General features: G+C 37.9%; 1 protein-coding gene across 1 annotated transcript; it reads left to right on the top strand.

The window, feature by feature from the left end:
- Positions 1 to 1421: 1421 nt before the first annotated feature.
- pde11al (phosphodiesterase 11a, like) lies at positions 1422 to 21651 on the top strand. Its single transcript, XM_061717931.1, has 20 exons — positions 1422 to 2202; positions 2873 to 3031; positions 4181 to 4270; positions 4462 to 4602; positions 4722 to 4786; positions 4990 to 5110; positions 5253 to 5328; positions 5408 to 5475; positions 5562 to 5654; positions 9163 to 9213; positions 9373 to 9519; positions 10653 to 10760; positions 11574 to 11683; positions 11780 to 11870; positions 12560 to 12660; positions 12760 to 12837; positions 12927 to 12990; positions 20885 to 20959; positions 21119 to 21202; positions 21310 to 21651. The coding sequence occupies exons 1-20, from the start codon at positions 1426 to 1428 to the stop codon at positions 21649 to 21651; spliced, it is 2841 nt and encodes a 946-aa protein (XP_061573915.1). The 5' UTR covers positions 1422 to 1425.
- Positions 21652 to 22834: the final 1183 nt, after the last annotated feature.

Here is a 22834-nt window from a genome sequence, read left to right as displayed (position 1 = left end):
GCTGCCAGCATGCTTCAGTCAGTCCATCCTTTCTTTATGGGTGGTCTGCAAGCTTCTTGAAAGGCTTCATGAAGACATCTAAGATGTGCCTTTCATGCGAGCTGACAATGGAAAAAAATGAAAGCAGAACCTGTGAACTTTCACTTCAAAGCTCACAGCACTGGAAAATGTTTCATTAATTTCGTTTTTCAGAAAAAGAAAATCAGAAACACAAAGGTACAGAGAGTGTGTGGGTGTCAGTTAGGAGTGTGTGTGTGTGTGTGCGTGTTGCTCCAAGGTAATGCAGGGGTGTCTTTTCTCCTTAGAAAACATTATAAATTAAATATTTTAAGGCAATGACACATGCATGGCAGGAATGTTTCTTTTAGTTTCATAAAAGTGTGGCAAAACATGTTTTAATGTTTTCTTTTTCCTTCTCTTTCTATTCAGTCATGTTCTGCCGGCAGCCAAGTGCCCTTGAGTTATTCAGAAATGTTCAGAAGGCAACATAATAGCAGCTGCTTTCCTATCTATCTATCTATCTATCTATCTATCTATCTATCTATCTATCTATCTATCTATCTATCTATCTATCTATCTATCTATCTATCTATCTATCTATCTATCTATCTATCTATCTATCTATCTATCTATCTATCTATCTATCTATCTATCTATCTATCTATCTATCTATCTATCTATCTATCTATCTATCTATCTATCTATCTATCTATCTATCTATCTATCTATCTATCTATCTATCTATCTATCTATCTATCTATCTATCTATCTATCTATCTATCTATCTATCTATCTATCTATCTATCTATCTATCTATCTATATGTATATCTATCTATCCATATATTCAATATTTTATTGTTAACATTTAGCTCAAGTTTTCTTTTTCAAATAAGCTCATTGCTGTAGGCAACGTTGTACATTTCAAATTATTCTGCCTGCATAAGTGTTTTGGGGAAGGTTAAATACAACACATCGACACTGTTTTGATAAAAGCCCTGCACTGAGTGTCTCTGGTGGTACAGAATAAAGAGAGAGAGTGAACATCTTGTCCTGCAGTTTGTTTTTTTCTTTTCTTTTTTACTGTTTGTAGGAGGAATATATATAGGTGCCGCGTTTTTCTACAGCGCTGCATAGTATTGTCCAGAAATCCACCAGAGACACATGTCAGGCAGTGGTGTGATTGACAGCTGCAGCGCTACACATGGTCGTTATCACTTCTGTGTCAAAGAAAGTGAATCTGGCCATTTGGCTCCCAGTGTTTTCAGGGAAGAGTTTACCATGGATTGGATGGTGCTGGGAGAGAATGAACACATGTTTTGAGAGGGCATCAGCTCTCTGAGAAGATTGACTGTAGTCACTTCCCTCCGCACGTCGACTTGTAGCCTATTTTTGCGCTTTCAGTGTCCATTTGGCAGCTTTTCACCATGACAGCGTTTGGCTTCTCGGACGTGGAGGCGTTTTTGGACTGCCACCCGGACCTTTTCGAGGACTATCTCGTTCGGAGAGCGAAGTGTGACCAGGTGAGCAGGTGGTTGAGGGAGCACCAGCCGTCGAAAGCGTCCAGCCCCGCGGAGGAGAAGCGGGGCGCAGCCCTGGACCCGCTGTGGCCCGGCGGCGCCGACGCGCTCCGGCGCAGGGCGTCTCACATGGAGCTGCGGCGCAACTTTGCGCGCTCCAAAGCCTCCACGGCGTACCGCACATACGACGAGCACGTCAGCCTGAGCGAGCACGAGTCTCAGTCCAGCATGAGGCGCCGTGCTCTCCTCCGCAAAGCCAGCTCCCTGCCTCCCACCACCGCGCACATCCTGAGCGCGCTGCTGGAGTCCAGGGTCAGCGTGCCTCAGTACGCGTCCTGCGCCATCGACTACAAATACAGACTCAGGGAGACCAACGAGAGGGAGTTTTTCCTGGAGTTAGTCAAAGACATCTCCAACGATCTCGACCTGACCAACCTGAGCTATAAAATCCTGATCAACGTGTGCATCCTCGTGGACGCGGACAGGTGTTCGCTGTTCCTCGTTGAAGGACCCGCTCACAAGAGGACGCTGGTGTCCAAGTTCTTTGACGTGCACTCGGGCACCACGGTTAGACCCTCGTCCAGCACCCTGCACTCCAGTGAAGTGCAAGTGCCGTGGGGGAAAGGCATCATTGGATATGTGGCCGAGCATGGAGAGACTGTAAACATATCAAACGCATATGAGGTATAATTTCATCCAAAAGTTAATTCTAAGATCTTTGAGGTAGTTACAGCTGTGGGAAATTAACATTAGTGTAACCTAATACTGAACTTGGTGATGAATGCTGCCCAAAACTTGGAAGTGTGCTATGATGAAAACTTTTCAGCATAAAACAGCTCCTTTTCACTGAAAAGGAGCTGTTTTATCAGCAGGTTTTGACGCCAAGCTTCACTGGCTCCACCCTTTACAGATAAAACACTTCTGTTTAAGTGGAACCACTCAGTTATGTGATTTTAAAAAACGACAAAGTATTATCCAGCCAGAGAGCCAGCGTTACGATTCTTTCAGCTCCCCCCTTGTCAGATCTAGTCTTGGGCAGCACATCATTAATATCTTGTGGCCCTGGGCTGCCTGAGGCAACACGATGACGTGGACTATTACTCAACAGTGCAGATTTGTGCCCCTCATAATGGCAACATCTATTTCTTGCAAAGCTACAAGTTTAACATCTCATCTAAACTCTTGCGTCGGAGATGCTTGTTTTTATAGGGGGGGTGGGGTGACAAATGCGCATAAGGTGTAGAGATGCGTTCACTGACTGTGTATATATCCATGCAGTGTGGCCTGTATGTGTTAATGTGGGATTATGATATGGCCAACGATTTTTAATATGTGTTTATGAACACATTTCCAGGACCACCGCTTCAGTGATGAAATAGACAAGTTAACCGGCTACAAGACGCAGACCATCCTCTGCATGGCCATCTGCAACAGTGATGGAGAAGTCATTGGTGTGGTGCAAGCAATTAACAAAAATCCAATGGGCACTCCTTTTACTGAGGATGACGAGAAGGTAAAGCTCGCTTATGTAAAAAACAAAACACAACAACAACAACAAATAACAAAAACACTGCGACATGAAAGATCTTAAGTAAAGTGTATCTTCTGAATTATTTATTTTGTGGTGTTTGCCATTAAAAGCATTTTGGAAAGGGCGTCAAGATTAACAGAATGAAACATTGTGTGCCCCCCTCTACCATAAATACATATTCACAGTAGCATTTATTACAGAAGTCTTGTATGTAGATGACACTTTTATGCTTTGAATCTTCTTAATGGCCCTGGACAGGAGCACAGTGTTCCCTTAGAAAGAAAAAATGAAAGAAGAATAAACAAAAGAAGTCAGGCTTTTACTCAAGCGTGGCACATTAACTATGTCTGTTGGAAAAACACAAGCCCATTTAGAAAATATGCTTTGATTTAATGCATTCTCTTTTGCTGCCTGAGTTATCCACAAAGAAAAGGTTTGTATAATGTCCATATATTATAACTTTATGTGCACTTTTACAGCATATGGATGCCATTTCCTCTCCCCCACTTTGCTGCTGAGCAAATAATCCATTGAGCAGTCTGCAGGTTTGGACTCATTTTGGCTGCTTGTTTAGGTGTGAGGTCAATTGGGTAAACAACATTTTAAAGTAAATTCACAAAGATGGCCAGATATGTATGTATTTGTAGTAAGTACAGGTTTTGAGAATCAAACTGCACTGGCTTAAAAATGTTTGTCCACAAGGTGGCAGAAAAGAATAAAGTTGTAGAAAATATTCCTCTCTCTGAATACATGAGTAGCTGTACTTACTCTATTGTCAGATAATTTAATAATTAATATGTGAATTTGTTTGTGAATCCAAAAAATATTACAAAGGAACTTTCAGAAAATATAAAGTAAACAAAAAAATTAAAGAAAAAAAAAGCTTGGTTGGAAAACAGACATTTTCGGGCCCCTGATTTCACACTAGTTGTTTTTTTTCTCTGAATCAATACTTCATTAAGTGGGAATTTCACTGAAAGGAGTTTGTGCTGAAAAGTAGCTGAGTCCATCATATCCTTCTCTCATCACCATGCACTCTTTTCACTACTCTTCCCTACTTTAATCCATTTAATCAGTCAAACATGGTTGTTACTTATAAACATTCATGCTTTATTTCCTTCTTTAACTCAGGTGCTCCAGATGTATCTACCCTTTTGTGGAATATCGATTTCCAATGCTAAGTTGTTTTCGGAGTCCCGCAAGGAATATGAAAGAAGTAGGGTAAGAATATGTGAAATGCTTTGTTTTCTTTTTAACACATATTAGATCCCTGTATCACTAGCGGAGAGTAAACATGATATGCAAAATATCTCATTTTAGTTAGGACTCTTATGGAATTTTGTGTTGTGGCACCTAAACTAACCTTCAACTGTATGGCATTAGTGTGCAAAGTTTTATTCTTGTTCCTATAGACTTTGTTGGAGGTTGTCAACGACTTGTTTGAAGAGCAAACCGACCTTGAGAAGATTGTCAGAAAGATCATGCAACGAGCGCTTACACTGCTGCAGTGTGAGCGCTGCTCTGTGCTTCTTTTAGAGGACATCGACTCACCTGTGAGAGCTTTTTCTTTTTTGGGGGGGATTTCAAATATTAACTACGAAAGCTACCTAGAATGACTGAAGTATATTTTATCCAGACATTTCTTTTGGGGTGAAACATGACTTTCCCGCAGGTTGTGAAGTTCTCCAAGACGTTTGAGCTCATGTCGCCCTTGTGCAACATGGACAGAGACATCAGGTAAAATATACTTTTAGGACACTGCTACATAAATGTAAACCACGGAGCAACTTCAATGTGGTGAAGAGCACATGGACTCACAGTTTTCTGAGGCTTTTCTGTATGAAAATACTAGTTATGCTTTAAATGCAGCGACAAACACATTATGTACTTTCAATATTAACTGACTATTGTTTTTTCTTTGCATTATCTGCCACATTAAGCATGGAGAAGTTGTCGTGCTCTGACTGGCTGATCAATAACAGCATTGCTGAGCTGGTGGCATCTACAGGACTGCCTGTCAACATCAGCGATGTGTGTCACGACCCACGCTTTGATGCAGAGGTGTGGCCGCAGTGTCAGATCTAGGAATGCTTGAATGAAACTTTTATCTAAAACTTTTAAACTAACTAAAACATTTGTGACGTTTAGCCTGGAAAAAAGTCTCTAAAAACAAACTGTATCGTTCTGTCTTCTTTTTTAAAAGGCAGATCAAGCCTCTGGGTTTCACATCAGGTCGGTGTTATGCGTCCCTATTTGGAATCGAACTCATCAGATAATTGGTAGGTTGACCAGAAATTAATTTCATACTGGAATCCAGTGTTCATGTTGCAGTCAAGGATTTATGTGTATTTCTTTAAGGTGTTGCACAAATTCTGAACCGCCTGGACAGAAAGACATTCAGTGATGCAGATCAGAGACTGTTTGAGGTCAGCTAATGACTGGTGTATCAGATAACTTCTGTTTGTGGGTATATTGTCTCACTTAATATAAAGGCCTTATTTTTTGGGTGCAGGCATTTGTGATATTCTGTGGGCTTGGAATCAACAACACTATGATGTACAATCAAGTGAAGAAGACATGGGCCAAGCAGTCAGTGGCTCTGGATGTAAGCATATCCATCAGTCCATTAGTCATAAATATTTTAGCATTGTGGAAGACAACTTATTTTTTCCCCTTTCAGTTTTAACACATTTATCCATGTACAGTATTTTCTACAGACATGTGCAAAAGTTAATACTCTTTTGAACTCATGTTTTTGTATATGTGTGTAAAAGCATTATAAAAATCATCTCATCATAGTGAACTTATCGGGCAAAATCAGCCTCAAATACAAAACATCATTTTACCTTTTTCACCGTGTCATCATTTATTCAATACAAATGAAACAGAAATAAATAGCTAAATCGTATGGGCAATACTAAATATCCCCATTCAGCTTATTAGTTAAGGTGGTAAAAGGTTAAATTGCTGCCAAGTGCTGCTAATCATCGTTGCTTAAAGAATCATCATCAGGTGAGCAGACCTCTATAAAAGCAGATATTTTGGGAACTTGCTGTTCTGTGGCATTTGGGTTCTAACACACTGCAAAGCTCAGCAATATACTAGAGATATACAGACTGGAACAGTGTCCTGTTGACAGATGAGACCAAAGTGGTGTGTTTGGCCTTTGTGTCCAGTGTCTTCTCTGTCAAAAACCAAGCACAGCATTTTAACTGTAACTTATACCCCATTGCCAAGCATGGTGGTGGAGGCTTGATGATTTGGGGTTGTTTGGAAGCCACAGGACCTGGAAACTTTGCAGGCACTGTTGACCATGATCTCCAAACTAGAGGATTGGGGTAAATTTGAGGTCATCTGCCCGACAGCTAAAGCTTGATCGAAACTTGGTCATGCAACAGCACAAGAGGAGAGCACACCTACAGCTGAATTGATGAAAAAGAAATGAATCAAGGTTTTTCAAGGTCCAGACTTCAACCCAATTGGGGGAGTTTAAGATAATTGTGCATAATGGAATAACCAAAAACCTCAATGAATAGATGCAATGTTGAAAAGAAGAAGTTATTGCTGTTAAAGGTGGCTCTACAAGCTATTGAATTAATGGGGAATGGCACACATTACTTTTTCTTACTTTTTGTTTTTGTTTAGTTTAGTTTAGTAGTTTTAAGATAAGTAAAAAAAAACACACACACAACAAGAAATACATTGAAAAGTAATCACACAGTAGTGGACAGACAAATGAATAAATTTACAAAAGATAAGAACACAATACATTATGAATTGAAAAGGAGTGGGAAGAAGTAATCCATTATGTATACTCGCTTCATCCTTTGCAGGGTAACGGGGGTCTGCTGGAGCCTATCCCAGCTATTTTCAGGCGAGAGGCAGGAGTTACATCCTGGACAGGTCGCCAGTCCATCGCAGGGCCACATATAAACAACCAGACACACTCACACTCACACCTACGGGCAATTTAGAATCATCAATCAACCTACTATGCATGTTTTTGGACCGTGGGAGGAAGCCGGAGTACCCCGAGGGAACCCACGCAAGCATGGGGAGAACATGCAAACTCCACACAGAGAGACTGGGAGTCGAACCGGGGACTTTCTTGCTTTGAGGCAATAGTGCTAATCAGCAAGCCACCGTGCTGCTGGGAAGAAGTCATACTTATTTAATCCCACCCCTTATCAATGAGTTTAGCATATACTGGTATCATTAGGCTTCCTTGTCAATACTGAATTACCTATTAAACTAACTATAATACATTCTTGTATTCTAATAATATTTATCTTTAAAACAATAACATTATTACACTTAATCAATTATCCTATATACACTGTTTCATGCATAGACACCTACATACCTGCAGGAAAACACATATACAGTATACATTAAGACACTAACCCATATACATATAGGTAAATACATACGTATACACATATATCCACACACACATACCTATAAACAGAAAGATACACCTAAACAATCAATTAATAACAAACAAAATAATAATTACAAAACAAATAATAACTAAAAAAACAAACAAAAGAATAAATAAAATGAATAAATAAATAAATGAATACACAACAAACATATGCGTACCTCAAACACCTTCATTCTCGCAACTAAAAAACTTCTTTTTAAATTGTTACATGTCTGGACATTCCTTTAATTTCCACATCTTAACTACACGAATGGAAAGATATTCAGTATCTTGAAATCACATAATGTCCTTAAATTGTAACTCCCTTCCCTTTCCATGAATAGTTTTTGAATATTTCCAGGCAACAACTTATTTTTGCCTTGTATATCATTTGTGCTGTGTGTAATTTCATAAGAGCTGTAAATTTAAGCAGTTTAGACTGAAGGAGTAATACATTTGTATGATTCCTATATGAATGATCCTTATTGTTGAATTAAGTTAGATATAGTAAAACCATTAAACAATATAAAATGGGGAGTGTTTTGTGATCCGGACCCTGTTTTGCTTTATTTAATAATGCGATACTATGTGATAGTTTGGCTTTTACATGCATAATATGTGATTTCCAGCTGATTTGTTAATCTGTTATAACACCAAGAAATTTTGTTTACTCTTTTGATATCTACCCTGTCCAACTGAATCTGCGTTTTTGTATCAAAATTGTATTTCCAAATGATTATTACACTAGATTTGCTTGAATTTAATGACAATTTATTCCAATCAAACCATATATTTAATTGCTTTAATTCTGTGTTAATCTCACGTAGTAAAAACTGCAAATTGCTACCAGACCCAAAGATGGTTGCATCATCTGCAAATAGTACTAATTTCAATCTTTTTGAAACATTGCTTATATCATTAATTGGTTGTTTTTATTTATGCAAAATGAATATTGGCACAGTTAAAAATGTTATATGCTGTGGTTCATTTGAGCTCATCTGAATTTGCCTAAAACAAAAATTCTTTGATCAAATAATTTTTTATATATTTTATACATAGACATATGAGTATATTATATGCACTTTAGTATTCTAATATTAATAAGAATGTTTAAAAAGACAAAAATAAAATACCTAAATTAACCTATATGAAAACAGCTTTCTATTACATTTATAAAAATCAGTTCAAACAGGGTGGTTAGAGGGATGTGGTGTCACTGATTAATGCTAATCTCAAGGGCTCTTTAATTAATGTCTCCTACTGTGTTCTGTTCCACTACCCTGTGTCTAACCTGCGCAGTGACATCATCTTCTGAAAACATGATTTTGCTTCTCTACAATACATTTTTAAGCCGCTTTCAATAATTCATGATAAATACATGCACTAGTCTTCTCACTTCTCATCAAAGGCGATGTTCACTGCTGTAGTCAATATTTCATCATCTTTGCTCCTTCTTAAATCACCTAGATTTTTTTTTTACCGTTACCTACAGTGGTAGTTTATATTAGTTTAAAAAGCAGAGTTGTACTTACTTTGATCCTGCTTATGTAGGAAGATAAGCGGGGCAGGTAAAAGGTCCTTGGGAAGTGTTTGTTATCTGTTGTGGTAAATGTCTTTTGGTCTTATGAATAACAAGCATTACAGTTGTCAGCATTTGTCCCACTATTTCTTATGATTTCTGCTTTTCCAGATGTTGTCTTACCATGCAACCTGCTCTAAAGTAGAAGTTGACAGACTTAAGGTAACCCTCAGACTGACTCCTCAGGATAAATATATGTATGTAACAGGCATACTGTAAATGTATGCAGTCTGTCAGTAGCCTGAAGGGGAAATCCATGACTGCCATTCTGCCACCCTTCCCTGACACTGTGTTACTGACAGCTCTCTGTTTTCCCCCAAGGCTGCCAAGATCCCCCTGAGCAATGAGCTCAGCATCGATGAATTCCACTTTAACGACTTCTCCCTGGACAATGACGCCATGATCACTGCATCGCTAAGGATGTTTCTGGAACTTGGCGTTGTCCAAAAGTTTAAAATTGACTACGAGGTGAGGCTCTAGAAAACATACTGCAAGATTAATGTCTATATTTATTGCGTACGTGATAAATGTACATATGTAAACACTAACTGGCCACTTTATTAGGTACAATTTGCTAGTACCGGGTTGGACCCCCTTTTGCCTTCAGAACTGCCTTAATCCTTCGTGGCGTAGATTCAACAAGGTACTGAAGACAGTCCTCAGAGAGTTTGGTCCATATTGACATGATAGCATCAAGCATTTGCTCCAGATTTGTCGGCTGCGCATCCATGATGCCAATATCCCGTTCCACCACATCCCGAAGGTGCTCTATTGGATTGAGATCTGGTTACTGTGGATCCATTTGAGATCCACTGTGCTACACTGTGCTCATAAAGGGATGAACATAGTCAGCAACAATACTCAGGTAGGCTGTGGCGTTGACAATGGCGATGGTAAATTGGTACTAATGGGCCCAAAGTGTGCCAGGAAATATCCCTCACACCATTACACCACCAGCAGCAGCCTGAACCGTTGATACAAGGCAGGATGGATCCATGCTTTCATGTTGTTGACGCCAAACTCTGACCCTACCATCCGAATGTAGCAGAAATGGAGACTCATCAGACCAGGCAACGTTTTTCCAATCTCCTGTTGTCCAATTTTGGTGAACCTGTGCGAATTGTGTCCTGTTCTTAGCTGACAGGAGTGTCACTCGGTGTGGTCTTCTGCTGCTGTAGCCCATCCACCTCAAGGTTCGACGTGTTGTGCGTTCAGAGATGCACTTCTGCATACTTCGGTTGTAACGAGTCTGGCGCCTCATATTTTCTCTTTTTTGGACCATTCTCTGTAAAACCTAGAGATGATTGTGTGTGAAAATCCAAGTAAATCAGCAGTTTCTGAAATACTCATACCAGCCCGTCTGTCTGGCACCAACAACCATGCCACATTCAGAGTCACTTAAATTACCTTTCTTCCCCATTCTGATGCTCGGTTTGAACTGCAGCAGATCGTCTTGACCATGTCTACATGCCTAATTGCATTGAGTTGCTGCCATGTGATTGGCTGATTAGAAATGTGCTTTAACGAGCAGTTGGACAGGTGTACCTAATAAAGTGGCCAGTGAGTATATGTGTATCACTTTTACACTTATCTCTTTGCAGGTTTTGTGCCGCTGGCTTCTGACCGTGAGGAAGAACTATCGAACTGTGGCGTATCATAACTGGAGACATGCTTTTAATGTGTCACAGTGCATGTTCGCTATGATCACAGTGAGTTTTAAGAAAAAAGGAGTCAAATCGGATTGATTTTGATGTTTTGTTTTTATACTACGAGTATTAAAGGGAAAGTGAAAAACAAATCTTAGTTCCTTCACAGATTAAATCTCCCATGTATAAAGGTGATTGATTAGCTCTACATACTGTGGTAAAATATAGAAGACAGAAATAAAAGCCGGTGCTGAAGAAATCTAAAACCTTCATGTGAAGGTCTTTTGATATGGAAAGTTAAATCAAATTATTACTGTAAATAACTCAGAGTAAATTATTTACTTATTTAGCGAAACAATCAAACCTTTCCACATCTTTTTGAAGAAAAAATAATCTGGTTTTTATGAGGCATATCTGTCAACTCTATGTAAAATGTAGATTACTGTGGCCTCTCTCTGATTCTGGGCTTTAATTTTTAATCAAAATATCAACACAGCAAAAGAAAGTTTCCACAAACAAAGGTTTAAGCTTGCCACAACAAAAGAAAGTAAATTCACATGATCAACTATTAGCCACTAAACAAAATATCATTAAATAAATCTAAAGTACTACTTGTATTTTACGTAAAGTCCCAAAGACATGAGTGACTAGAGTGATCAGATATGCAACATGCTGTCCCTTGTTTCATCGTCTTCTGTTCTCCCATATTCAGCTAGTTCCTGTCGTCTCCTATACAAATTTAACCGTTAGGTGATGGAAATATACAAAAAATAGAAACACATCTATAAATTATTATTAGATCAAACAAAAAGGAAAATGGTTGTCGTAGTTAAATATCCCACATGGATGGATGACCATCACCATTGGTGTTTGCAGACAGCCAGTTTCCAGGATGTCCTAACAGATGCAGAGATGCTGGCGCTGATGGTGGGCTGTTTGTGCCATGACTTGGACCACCGAGGCACTAACAACGCATTCCAAGCCAAGTAAGTAAAAGACACCTGGGTAGCCTGGGAGACCTGGGTAGCAATGAACTGGTGTGTCAATGATCCCTGGCCTGTTTGTTGTTTTTTTCCCTGCAGGACCGGCTCTGCTCTGGCTCTGCTTTACGGGACGTCAGCCACACTGGAGCATCATCACTTCAATCACGCAGTCATGATCCTGCAGAGTGAGGTCAGGATAATATTTTTATGAGCCAATCCTCCTCAAAACTTGACACCAGTCAGAAAAGATCAGCTAAAAACCATGAAGTCATAATGCCAGAAAAAGATATACACCTGAATTATCTGCACTGTTGTTTAGCGTGCTTCAAATAGGAACATAGTTCTGGAAAGAGCTGTCTTGCTTACCAAACTGAAACAACACATTTACAGGCGGTGTGGCGATGCTTTTGGGACTCCTTCTGCTTGGCAGATACAGTATGGTGTTTAACTATGTTTGGATCTGGGGATAAAGCAAAACTTCAAACATTATAACACCAAATGCATCAGTATGACAAGAAAGCCAAACCAAACCAATTCAAATGCACGGTAAAAGCAGGATAAAAAGCCATACAGCTAAATAAAGCAGCCGATCCTCCGTGATTGCATTTCTGCTGATCTTTTAAGAATGTGAGACCACGGGGCTAGCTGCTAGCGTCATTAGGGAGGAGTGTTTTGTCTAAGGTGTGGATCAGTTCGATTACCAGCGGTTTGTGTATTGATTACCTCTGACAGAGGACAGAGAAAGTCTACACACAATGCTAAATGAAATTGCTAATTAGAGCTTCATTTTACAGTGAGCGATGACTTTAGCAATTTTGTGTATTTACCCTAGCCTGCTTCTGTGCATGAATTTTCACACTATTGTTTTGTTTTGTTCAGGGTCACAATATCTTTGCAAACCTCAGCTCTAAAGAGTACAGCAACATGATGCAGCTGCTGAAGCAGGCCATTCTCTCCACAGATCTTACCTTGCACTTTGAGTAAGTTGAAGCTGAACTAGTTTACAGCTGTTAGACATAATTCATTTTAATGTAGACAGTTCTTATATTTTCACAAGTAATCTTTCTTTTATAACAAAGGCGCAGACCCAAGTTCTTTGACTATGTCCTGTGTGGAGATTTCAGCTGGACGGATGAAGGACACAGAGAAGCCTTGAGGTTTGTGGTGAACGTTACAAAATGTCTTGTACAGTGAAAATCAGAATAACTTTCAAAAAGATTAAAATGAGCTTTAATGTCACCCACAGGTCCATGCTGATGACAGCATGTGATCTGGGGGCTGTCACTCGTCCTTGGAAGATATCGAAACAGGTTTGAGTCGCTGTCGGTTTTGCTGATTTCTTACAGTGCATGATGGGATGCTTCATTGTGGTCCTGAATTGTGAAGCAATAGTTATTCCATGTTTTTATGTTAATAGCTTATAATAGATCCAGTTTGCAATGAACTACTTCAGAAAAGTGGTTGATAGATACATCAAAATTGCATCCAAGCATTATGTGAAACACAGCATGGTTTTGTCTGAATATTTCAGCTATCAGAAGGAGCAAAGTCACATTATGCATTCTTCTGTGCCCATCTATATAAATCAAAGATGTAGGCCTCCCAAAGTTTTCTAAATAAACTCCAACAGACTTTGGTTTGCTGGGAAGTGGCCCAGTAAAGCCCACATAGTTTGCTAATCCACTTACTCTTAGTTGGACATGGATAAGTGTTTGAGGCTTTCATGCTTGTCCCAGTTTAGGCTTCCTCGCCAACAGAGGCCATAACAACATAAGGAATAAGTAAAATATATATATTTTTAAACTGTATAAAAAAAGACAACAATATTTCAGATACATTTAAGAATAAAATACAACAACATTCAAAGAAACAACCTGATCTCACAAAAATCCGTGAAATGCCCACGACCTCTCACCACTATTTTCCGTGGTACCAACACGGAAACTGGTAAAATTACGTGTGGGCACCACGGATATTGTACCATGCAAAGTCAATGGGATCCGTGGTCGTGATATATACACGGATTATGACATTATTATTATTTATATATTATTCTTATTTATAGTGGCTAAATTATGCGTTTTTGTCGCGCAAGGTACGGTTTTTTACTGTCAGTTTGTAAAAACATGTTTTTAACGCTGTTTTAGCAGTGTTTTAATGAGGTTTTAATCTGACCACCACGGATATAGTACTATGCAAAGTCAATGGGGGCGTGGTCGTGATATATACACGAATTATGACATTATTATTATTTATATATTATTCTTTGTTATAGTGGCTAAATTATGCGTTTTTGGCGCGCAAGGTACTGATTTTTAATGTCAGTTTGTAAAAGCCCGTTTTTAACGCTGTTTTAGCAGTGTTTTAATGAGGTTTTAATCTGAGCACCACGGATATAGTACTATGCAAAGTCAATGGGGGCGTGGTCGTGATATATACACGAATTATGACATTATTATTATTTATATATTATTCTTTGTTATAGTGGCTAAATTATGCGTTTTTGTCGCGCAACGTACTGTTTTTTAATTTCAGTTTGTAAAAACCCGTTTTTAACGCTGTTTTAGCAGTGTTTTAATGAGGTTTTAATCTGAGCACCACGGATATAGTACTATGCAAAGTCAATGGGGGCGTGGTCGTGATATATACACGAATTATGACATTATTATTATTTATATATTATTCTTTGTTATAGTGGCTAAATTATGCGTTTTTGTCGCGCAACGTACTGTTTTTTAATGTCAGTTTGTAAAAGCCCGTTTTTAACGCTGTTTTAGCAGTGTTTTAATGAGGTTTTAATCTGAGCACCACGGATATAGTACTATGCAAAGTCAATGGGGGCGTGGTCGTGATATATACTCGAATTATGACATTATTATTATTTATATATTATTCTTTGTTATAGTGGCTAAATTATGCGTTTTTGTCGCGCAACGTACTGTTTTTTAATGTCAGTTTGTAAAAGCCCGTTTTTAACGCTGTTTTAGCAGTGTTTTAATGAGGTTTTAATCTGAGCACCACGGATATAGTACTATGCAAAGTCAATGGGGGCGTGGTCGTGATATATACACGAATTATGACATTATTATTATTTATATATTATTCTTTGTTATAGTGGCTAAATTATGCGTTTTTGTCGCGCAACGTACTGTTTTTTAATGTCAGTTTGTAAAAGCCCGTTTTTAACGCTGTTTTAGCAGTGTTTTTATGAGGTTTTAATCTGACCACCACGGATATAGTACTATGCAAAGTCAATGGGGGCGTGGTCGTGATATATACACGAATTATGACATTATTATTATTTATATATTATTCTTTGTTATAGTGGCTAAATTATGCGTTTTTGTCGCGCAACGTACTGTTTTTTAATGTCAGTTTGTAAAAGCCCGTTTTTAACGCTGTTTTAAGAAGAGACAGGCGATATTTAAAGTTTCTCCCATTTCGTCAACCACAGGGGATTCCCTGGGCGTCCCCTCTACGTCATAGAGTGACGAGGGGGGATCCTGATCACGTGACGGATGCCCCCGAATAATAATGATAATGCTAATGATAATAGTAATATTAATAATAATAATAATAATAATGATAATAAGAAGAATGATGATAATAATAATGATAATGATACTAATAATAATAATAACAATGATGATGATAATAATAATAATAATAATAATAATAATAATAATAATAATAATAATGCTGAAATTAATTAATTAATTATTTATATTAATCATAATATTAATATTTAGTATAATAATAAATACACCTGTAGCACAAACCAGTGTTTATAGCAAACATTCAGAGACATTATCAGACAATGATTAATGACGCAACACAGTCTCACTCCGGAGGCGCAAATAGGCTCCTATTGGCTGCAATGTAATCCCGTCTGCGGCTAGATTTGACGCTCGGAGCAGGTGATCACCGCGAGCGGCTTCCCCATTCCTCTTTTTTTTTTTAAATGCATATACTTCAATTTAAAAGATGGTTTGATGACATTTCTAGCGAGAAATTTTCAGACACAAATAGAATACACCAAATTGTATGACACTTCCAATGTAATCCCGTCTATATGTGACGATCAGAGCAGTACTTCAATTTAAAAGTGTGGTTTGATGACACTCCTAAATTAAATACTTACCTGCTGTATTCTACTGCCCTTATTTTTAACAGCTTGTGCTCTTACAACGCCATATTAAAACAAATTATAAACCACATTAACACTTCATAGAAACAAAGATCGAGGGATGAGGTCTTGAAACGTTGTTTAATACGTTACGCCACTGAACGCAACCCTTCCTGTCGCCCAGATAGGCAGCAGGACAAAACGTTAAAATAGCACTAATAAATGCATATATTGATCTTTTCCATCACATACATCTACTCACGATATAAATATACATTTTATGGTCACACTTTGTCTGTTGAAAAATGAGCGGATATATTATTTCGGAACCCTAATGTCAACATCTTAACCCTAAACCGGAAGAGGTTACAGAACTACAATTTGCGCCAAGTTACAATACACACCATTGTGCTACGTCATAGCTTTTGTAGTTCCAATGAATTAGCGCTTATATAAAACTGTGATCACGAACTTTGCAAGCTTATTATATGTTTTTAAGGGTGGGAAGCACGCCTGTTCGGTCTGATTTTGACTTTTGTATTGGTAAGAGGGTGAAATCATGTTTTTTATAGGTTTTGACCCTATTCAGTGGCGCCCCCTATTGGACTACTGTCGGGCATGATAGTAGAGGTGCAGAGCTTTCCAAAACTGTTGACCCCATGTCTCTAGCATATTTTGTTGTTGAATTATAGGCCTTCAAAAGTGTCACAGGTACAAGGTTCAAAGGGCACACCTGGGGAGCAGGAATTGCCCGCAAATCTCATATTGACATATGTTGCTCCTGAGGTTAAGACCTTTCCAACGATGTCTTCACTGTTGTCCTACGACAAAGTTTGATTTTCTTGTTGGTACAGATCATGGATGTTTGACTTGTATATTCAGAGAGCTATTTAAGGGGCTGAGCTGGAAACAATCAGTCAAAATCTTTTAACGAGTATTTTGTGGCCAGATTTCTTTAAGATATCGATGATAGTATTATACACAGTCATACTATTCAATTTGGACCAGTTCTGAGTTTATTTTCCCCTTTAAATACTGATTGTTTCACCTTTTGAAATTTTCCCATTAACTTAACATGGCTATTTAGAGACCCTTTAACCGCTTCCCCAGTCTGACAGGATGATCCTGGATGATCAAGGATGATCAAATGTATAATATATCATAGTGCTAATACATTTCTGTGTGTTTAAGTTATGCAAACACATCTTAAAAAATGTTTTTAAAAAAAGTTCAAAAGTTCTGGTAACCTCCTTCCGGTTTAGGGTTAAGATGTTGTTTGTGTTCAATAAATGGAGAGGAGACATGGAGCGTTTCTATCACTTCAGCAGTACTTTAATCAAAGATACGCTATACAGTTTATTGAACGTCTCTGCTTTAATTAACGTTCAACGGTTAACGTTCGAGACATCAGCTGTACAGCACTTCCTGTTTAACAGTCGGGGCAAAACGTTATCATGACAACACCGGAGGGGGCGGGGCCTCCCACTATAACAGCATCTCATAACAGATGTTGACATTAGGGTTCCGAAATAATATATCCGCTCATTTTTCAACAGACAAAGTGTGACCATAAAATGTATATTTATATCGTGAGTAGATGTATGTGATGGACAAGATCAATATATGCATTTATTAGTGCTATTTTAACGTTTTGTCCTGCTGCCTATCTCGGCGACAGGAAGGGTTGCGTTCAGTGGCGTAACGTATTAAGCCACGTTTCAAAACAGACCTTTCAGACCTCATCACTCGATCTTTGTTTCTATGAAGTGTTAATGTGGTTTATAATTTGTTTTAATATGGCGTTGTAAGAGCACAAGCACATGCCTCCGGAGTGAGACTGTGTTGCGTCATTAATCATTGTCTGATAATGTCTCTGAATGTTTGCTATAAACACTGGTTTGTGCTACAGGTGTATTTATTATTATACTAAATATTAATATTATGATTAATATAAATAATTAATTAATTTCTGCATTATTATTATTATTATTATTATTATTATTATTATTATTATTATTATTATTATTATTATCATCATTGTTATTATTATTATTAGTATCATTATCATTATTATTATCATCATTCTTATTATTATTATCATTCTTCTTCTTCTTCTTCTTCTTCTTCTTCTTCTTCTTCTTCTTCTTCTTCTTCTTCTTCTTCTTCTTATTATTATTAATATTACTATTATCATTAGCATTATCATTATTATTCGGGGGGATCCGTCACGTGATCAGGATCCCCCCTCGTCACTCTATGACGTAGAGGGGACGCCCAGGGAATCCCCTGTGGTTGACGAAATGGGAGAAACTTTAAATATCGCCTGTCTCTTCTTAAAACAGCGTTAAAAACATGTTTTTACAAACTGGCAGTAAAAACCGTACCTTGCGCGCCAAAAACGCATAATTTAGCCACTATAACAAAGAATAATATATAAATAATAATAATGTCATAATTCGTGTATATATCACGACCACGCCTCCCATTGACTTTGCATAGTACTATATCCGTGGTGGTCAGATTAAAACCTCATTAAAACACTGCTAAAACAGCGTTAAAAACGTGCTTTTACAAACTTACAGTAAAAAACAGTACGTTGCGCGACAAAAAACGCATAATTTAGACACTATAACAAAGAATAATATATAAATAATAATAATGTCATAAAACGTGTATATATCACGACCACGCCTCCCATTGACTTTGCATAGTACTATATCCGTGGTGGTCAGATTAAAACCTCATTAAAACACTGCTAAAACAGCGTTAAAAACATGTTTTTACAAACTGACAGTAAAAAACCGTACCTTGCGCAACAAAAACGCATAATTTAGCCACTTTAACAAAGAATAATATATAAATAATAATAATGTCAAAAAACGTGTATATATCACGACCACGGATCCCATTGACTTTGCACAGTACTATATCGTGTTGGTCACACGGAATTATAGCACTTTCCGTGTTGGTACCACGGAAAATAGGTCGTGGGCATTATCCGTGTGTATATCATGACCATGGATCCCATTGACTTTGCATAGTACTATATCGTGGTGGTCACACGGAATTATACCACTTTCCGTGTTGGTACCACGGAAATAGGTCGTGGGCATTTCACAGACTTTTGTGAGATCAAGTTGCTTTGCATAGTAGGCTACTATATCCGTGGTGGTCAGATTAAAACCTCATAAAAACACTGCTAAAACAGCGTTAAAAACGGGCTTTTACAAACTGACATTAAAAAACAGTACGTTGCGCGACAAAAACGCATAATTTAGCCACTATAACAAAGAATAATATATAAATAATAATAATGTCATAATTCGTGTATATATCACGACCACGCCCCCATTGACTTTGCATAGTACTATATCCGTGGTGCTCAGATTAAAACCTCATTAAAACACTGCTAAAACAGCGTTAAAAACGGGCTTTTACAAACTGACATTAAAAAACAGTACGTTGCGCGACAAAAACGCATAATTTAGCCACTATAACAAAGAATAATATATAAATAATAATAATGTCATAATTCGTGTATATATCACGACCACGCCCCCATTGACTTTGCATAGTACTATATCCGTGGTGCTCAGATTAAAACCTCATTAAAACACTGCTAAAACAGCGTTAAAAACGGGTTTTTACAAACTGAAATTAAAAAACAGTACGTTGCGCGACAAAAACGCATAATTTAGCCACTATAACAAAGAATAATATATAAATAATAATAATGTCATAATTCGTGTATATATCACGACCACGCCCCCATTGACTTTGCATAGTACTATATCCGTGGTGCTCAGATTAAAACCTCATTAAAACACTGCTAAAACAGCGTTAAAAACGGGCTTTTACAAACTGACATTAAAAATCAGTACCTTGCGCGCCAAAAACGCATAATTTAGCCACTATAACAAAGAATAATATATAAATAATAATAATGTCATAATTCGTGTATATATCACGACCACGCCCCCATTGACTTTGCATAGTACTATATCCGTGGTGGTCAGATTAAAACCTCATTAAAACACTGCTAAAACAGCGTTAAAAACATGTTTTTACAAACTGACAGTAAAAAACCGTACCTTGCGCGACAAAAACGCATAATTTAGCCACTATAAATAAGAATAATATATAAATAATAATAATGTCATAATCCGTGTATATATCACGACCACGGATCCCATTGACTTTGCATGGTACAATATCCGTGGTGCCCACACGTAATTTTACCAGTTTCCGTGTTGGTACCACGGAAAATAGTGGTGAGAGGTCGTGGGCATTTCACGGATTTTTGTGAGATCAGGTTGCAAAGAGAACAACAGCATTACACAAAATAATCAAGCTAGGAGTCCAAAAAAGCAGAAAATACCACAAATCGTAGGTGCTGCAAATGACAACTACACAATGTGCAACATTTCACCAAAAAAAGCCAAACAGAGAAAATAGAGCAACAGAACCGAAAACAGAATGAAATTCAACCGATCGGGACAAGGAAAAAATAAAATAAAATAAAGAGCTGTGCCAAGTTACCCCCACAGCTCCAAACTGAACGTGATGTCTGTCTCAGGACAGGTTCGCTTCATGATACTTTAATTGTATCAGGTTTAAGCAATCATAAAAAAGAGACTAGTGGTTGATGAGAATTTTTATTTATTGTATTTTATTTATTAATTTTGAGGAGATCAAGCTAAGCTTCTCTAGCAGGTTAAATCACACATGATACATTTTAATAGGTCTCATGACTTTCTTCTCACATAGATTTAAAACCAAGTAAAATTGTAAACTTCAGCTAAGCTTCACCAAGTTTTTGTATCTGTTGTTTTATTTTTTCAAAGTTTAGCAACGCAAAATTGCGAGTCACCGTGACTACATACAGTATCTCCAAAACCACAAAAATCTGATGATCAAAATTTCACTTTCACAAAAAAAAAAAGAATTTCACTTGATTTCACTTCATTTGAAGTAAATGTATACTATGTAGGAACTAACGAGCATGTTTTAATGCCAGAACACTGCAGCACATGTGATTAAGATAATTAACGATTAATTGTTTTCAATGATGAATGCAGGTTGCAGAGCTGGTGACGAGTGAATTCTTTGAACAGGGCGACAGGGAGAGGTCTGAGCTTAAGCTAACCCCAGCAGTAAGTAATGATTTCAGAGATTTTTCTGAGTCTGGAGTTTCTTTTATTTTGTCAAGTTACAGCATGCCGAAAGGAATATTATTTATTTAATGTAAACCAGGCTTTTGTTATGATGAAAGTTCTGGTCAAGTATGACAACAGATTGTTATCTCTTTGCAGGCCATCTTTGACCGTAATCGCAAAGATGAACTACCTGCCTTACAGCTAGAATGGATTGATGGAATCTGTAAACCACTTTACCAGGTATGGCAGAAAAGTGTTGATGGTTCTCTTTTTGGGAGAGAAAAAGTCAAAAATAAAATCAGAACATGGAAATTTAGAAACAGTTTGTACTCTCATCCATCTTTCAGGCACTGCTGAAGCTCAACAAGAAGTTACAGCCAATGGTGGACGGGATCAATGCAAATCGAGAGAAGTGGCAGGAATTATGCTCATCCTGTCACCAGACACACAGAGCCTCCATGTCCAGTCAGAATACTGACCCAGGTCATGAAATGAAGTCCGGCACCAATGAAGAAACCAGTGACCATCTGGAGTGCACAGAAAAAGTGAAGCCATTAAAAAACACCATGTTTGGGTTAAAGTCAGACCACGATGAGGATCTAAGGTGCAGAGCAAACAAAGACTCCTCTGATGATAAAGCAGCATCATCTGGCAACATAACACCTACAGAAAAGCAGGCTTTAAAGTAGAACCGCGTTAAGCAATTTGATCCATTCATCCCAGACTAACCGGGTAAATGAAGTACAGATTTCATCTGCTGCGCCTATTTCTCCTCCCAAGCATCACTGTGTTAAACTCAGGAGCGGGATTAGTTCCCACTTGTATTTAAAGGACAGTGTCCCCGCTGTATCAGTTCGTACATCTGAATGTGTTTTATCACGGACATGAGAAGACCACTGAAACCAAAGAGGGACACTTGTAACTGTTTTGTTTTTACTGGAACTGTCCCAAAATCTCAAGCCCATTGGGATGCCTTTACAAAACAAAAAGGAATCACTGTGACACGTCTCGTAAACAGCCATTATGAATGTAGACTGGAGCCTGACCTTGTTCATGAATGTTAGAGACACGCTGTCTTGTCTCAGTTGCATAATTTTGGTCGCATGGCATTGTTTTCAGTGTTTGTTAATTAACCGAGTAGTTTGACTCCTTCTGTGAATTGCATGTATGACATGACAGTAATACAGCTTGCTTTGTTTTTGATTAAGTCTTAAGGAAAGTAAGTGTATTATTTTTTCAGTGTTTGTAAAAAAAACAACCAAACCCTCTAACCTGTTTGTAAATCTGTGAGTTTTTGTGCACTTTACCTTCTAGTTATTTGAAAAATGATGAAACAGTGGAATACAAATAATTTATACACGACTTCACAGCTCTGAATGTAGTTTGCCATTTTAGTGTCATCTGCAACATACAATGTTTTTATCTTTATTTTCTACTCACCCAAGTGAAACAAACACATGAATGTACTGTAAGAATGTGTGTCGTGTGTTCAGTTTAAAGTTATCACATGAAACTGTAATTGTTATTGCAAGGCAACCCTTGGGTATGTGAGGGATGACTAATTTATATTGCTCTTGAAAGTGAACACTGCAGGATGAATCCATCCCTCAGCTGGACTCATTCTGGGTAAGATATGAAAATTTTACCATGCCTTCAGTAGGTTGTTCAGTGTTCTGCATACAAAGTATATGAAACTATTGAGGTTTTCATCGAGCATAATGTGTGTTTATGTATCAGTTTGTTTGCTGATGCATGATGACTAAGCTGAAACTGCATGTTTGTTGTTAACACTGGAAATCTTGATGCCTTTGATTGCCCCATGAGATTTGCTTTGCATGCATCTACTGCAATGGAACGTGTTGTTACGTATTA

Source organism: Cololabis saira, chromosome 3 (assembly GCF_033807715.1).
Source record: "Cololabis saira isolate AMF1-May2022 chromosome 3, fColSai1.1, whole genome shotgun sequence".
NCBI classification, from domain to species: Eukaryota; Metazoa; Chordata; class Actinopteri; order Beloniformes; family Belonidae; genus Cololabis; species Cololabis saira.
The sequence above is the reverse complement of the archived record's forward strand: the minus strand, read 5'-3'. Positions and strand labels throughout refer to the sequence as shown.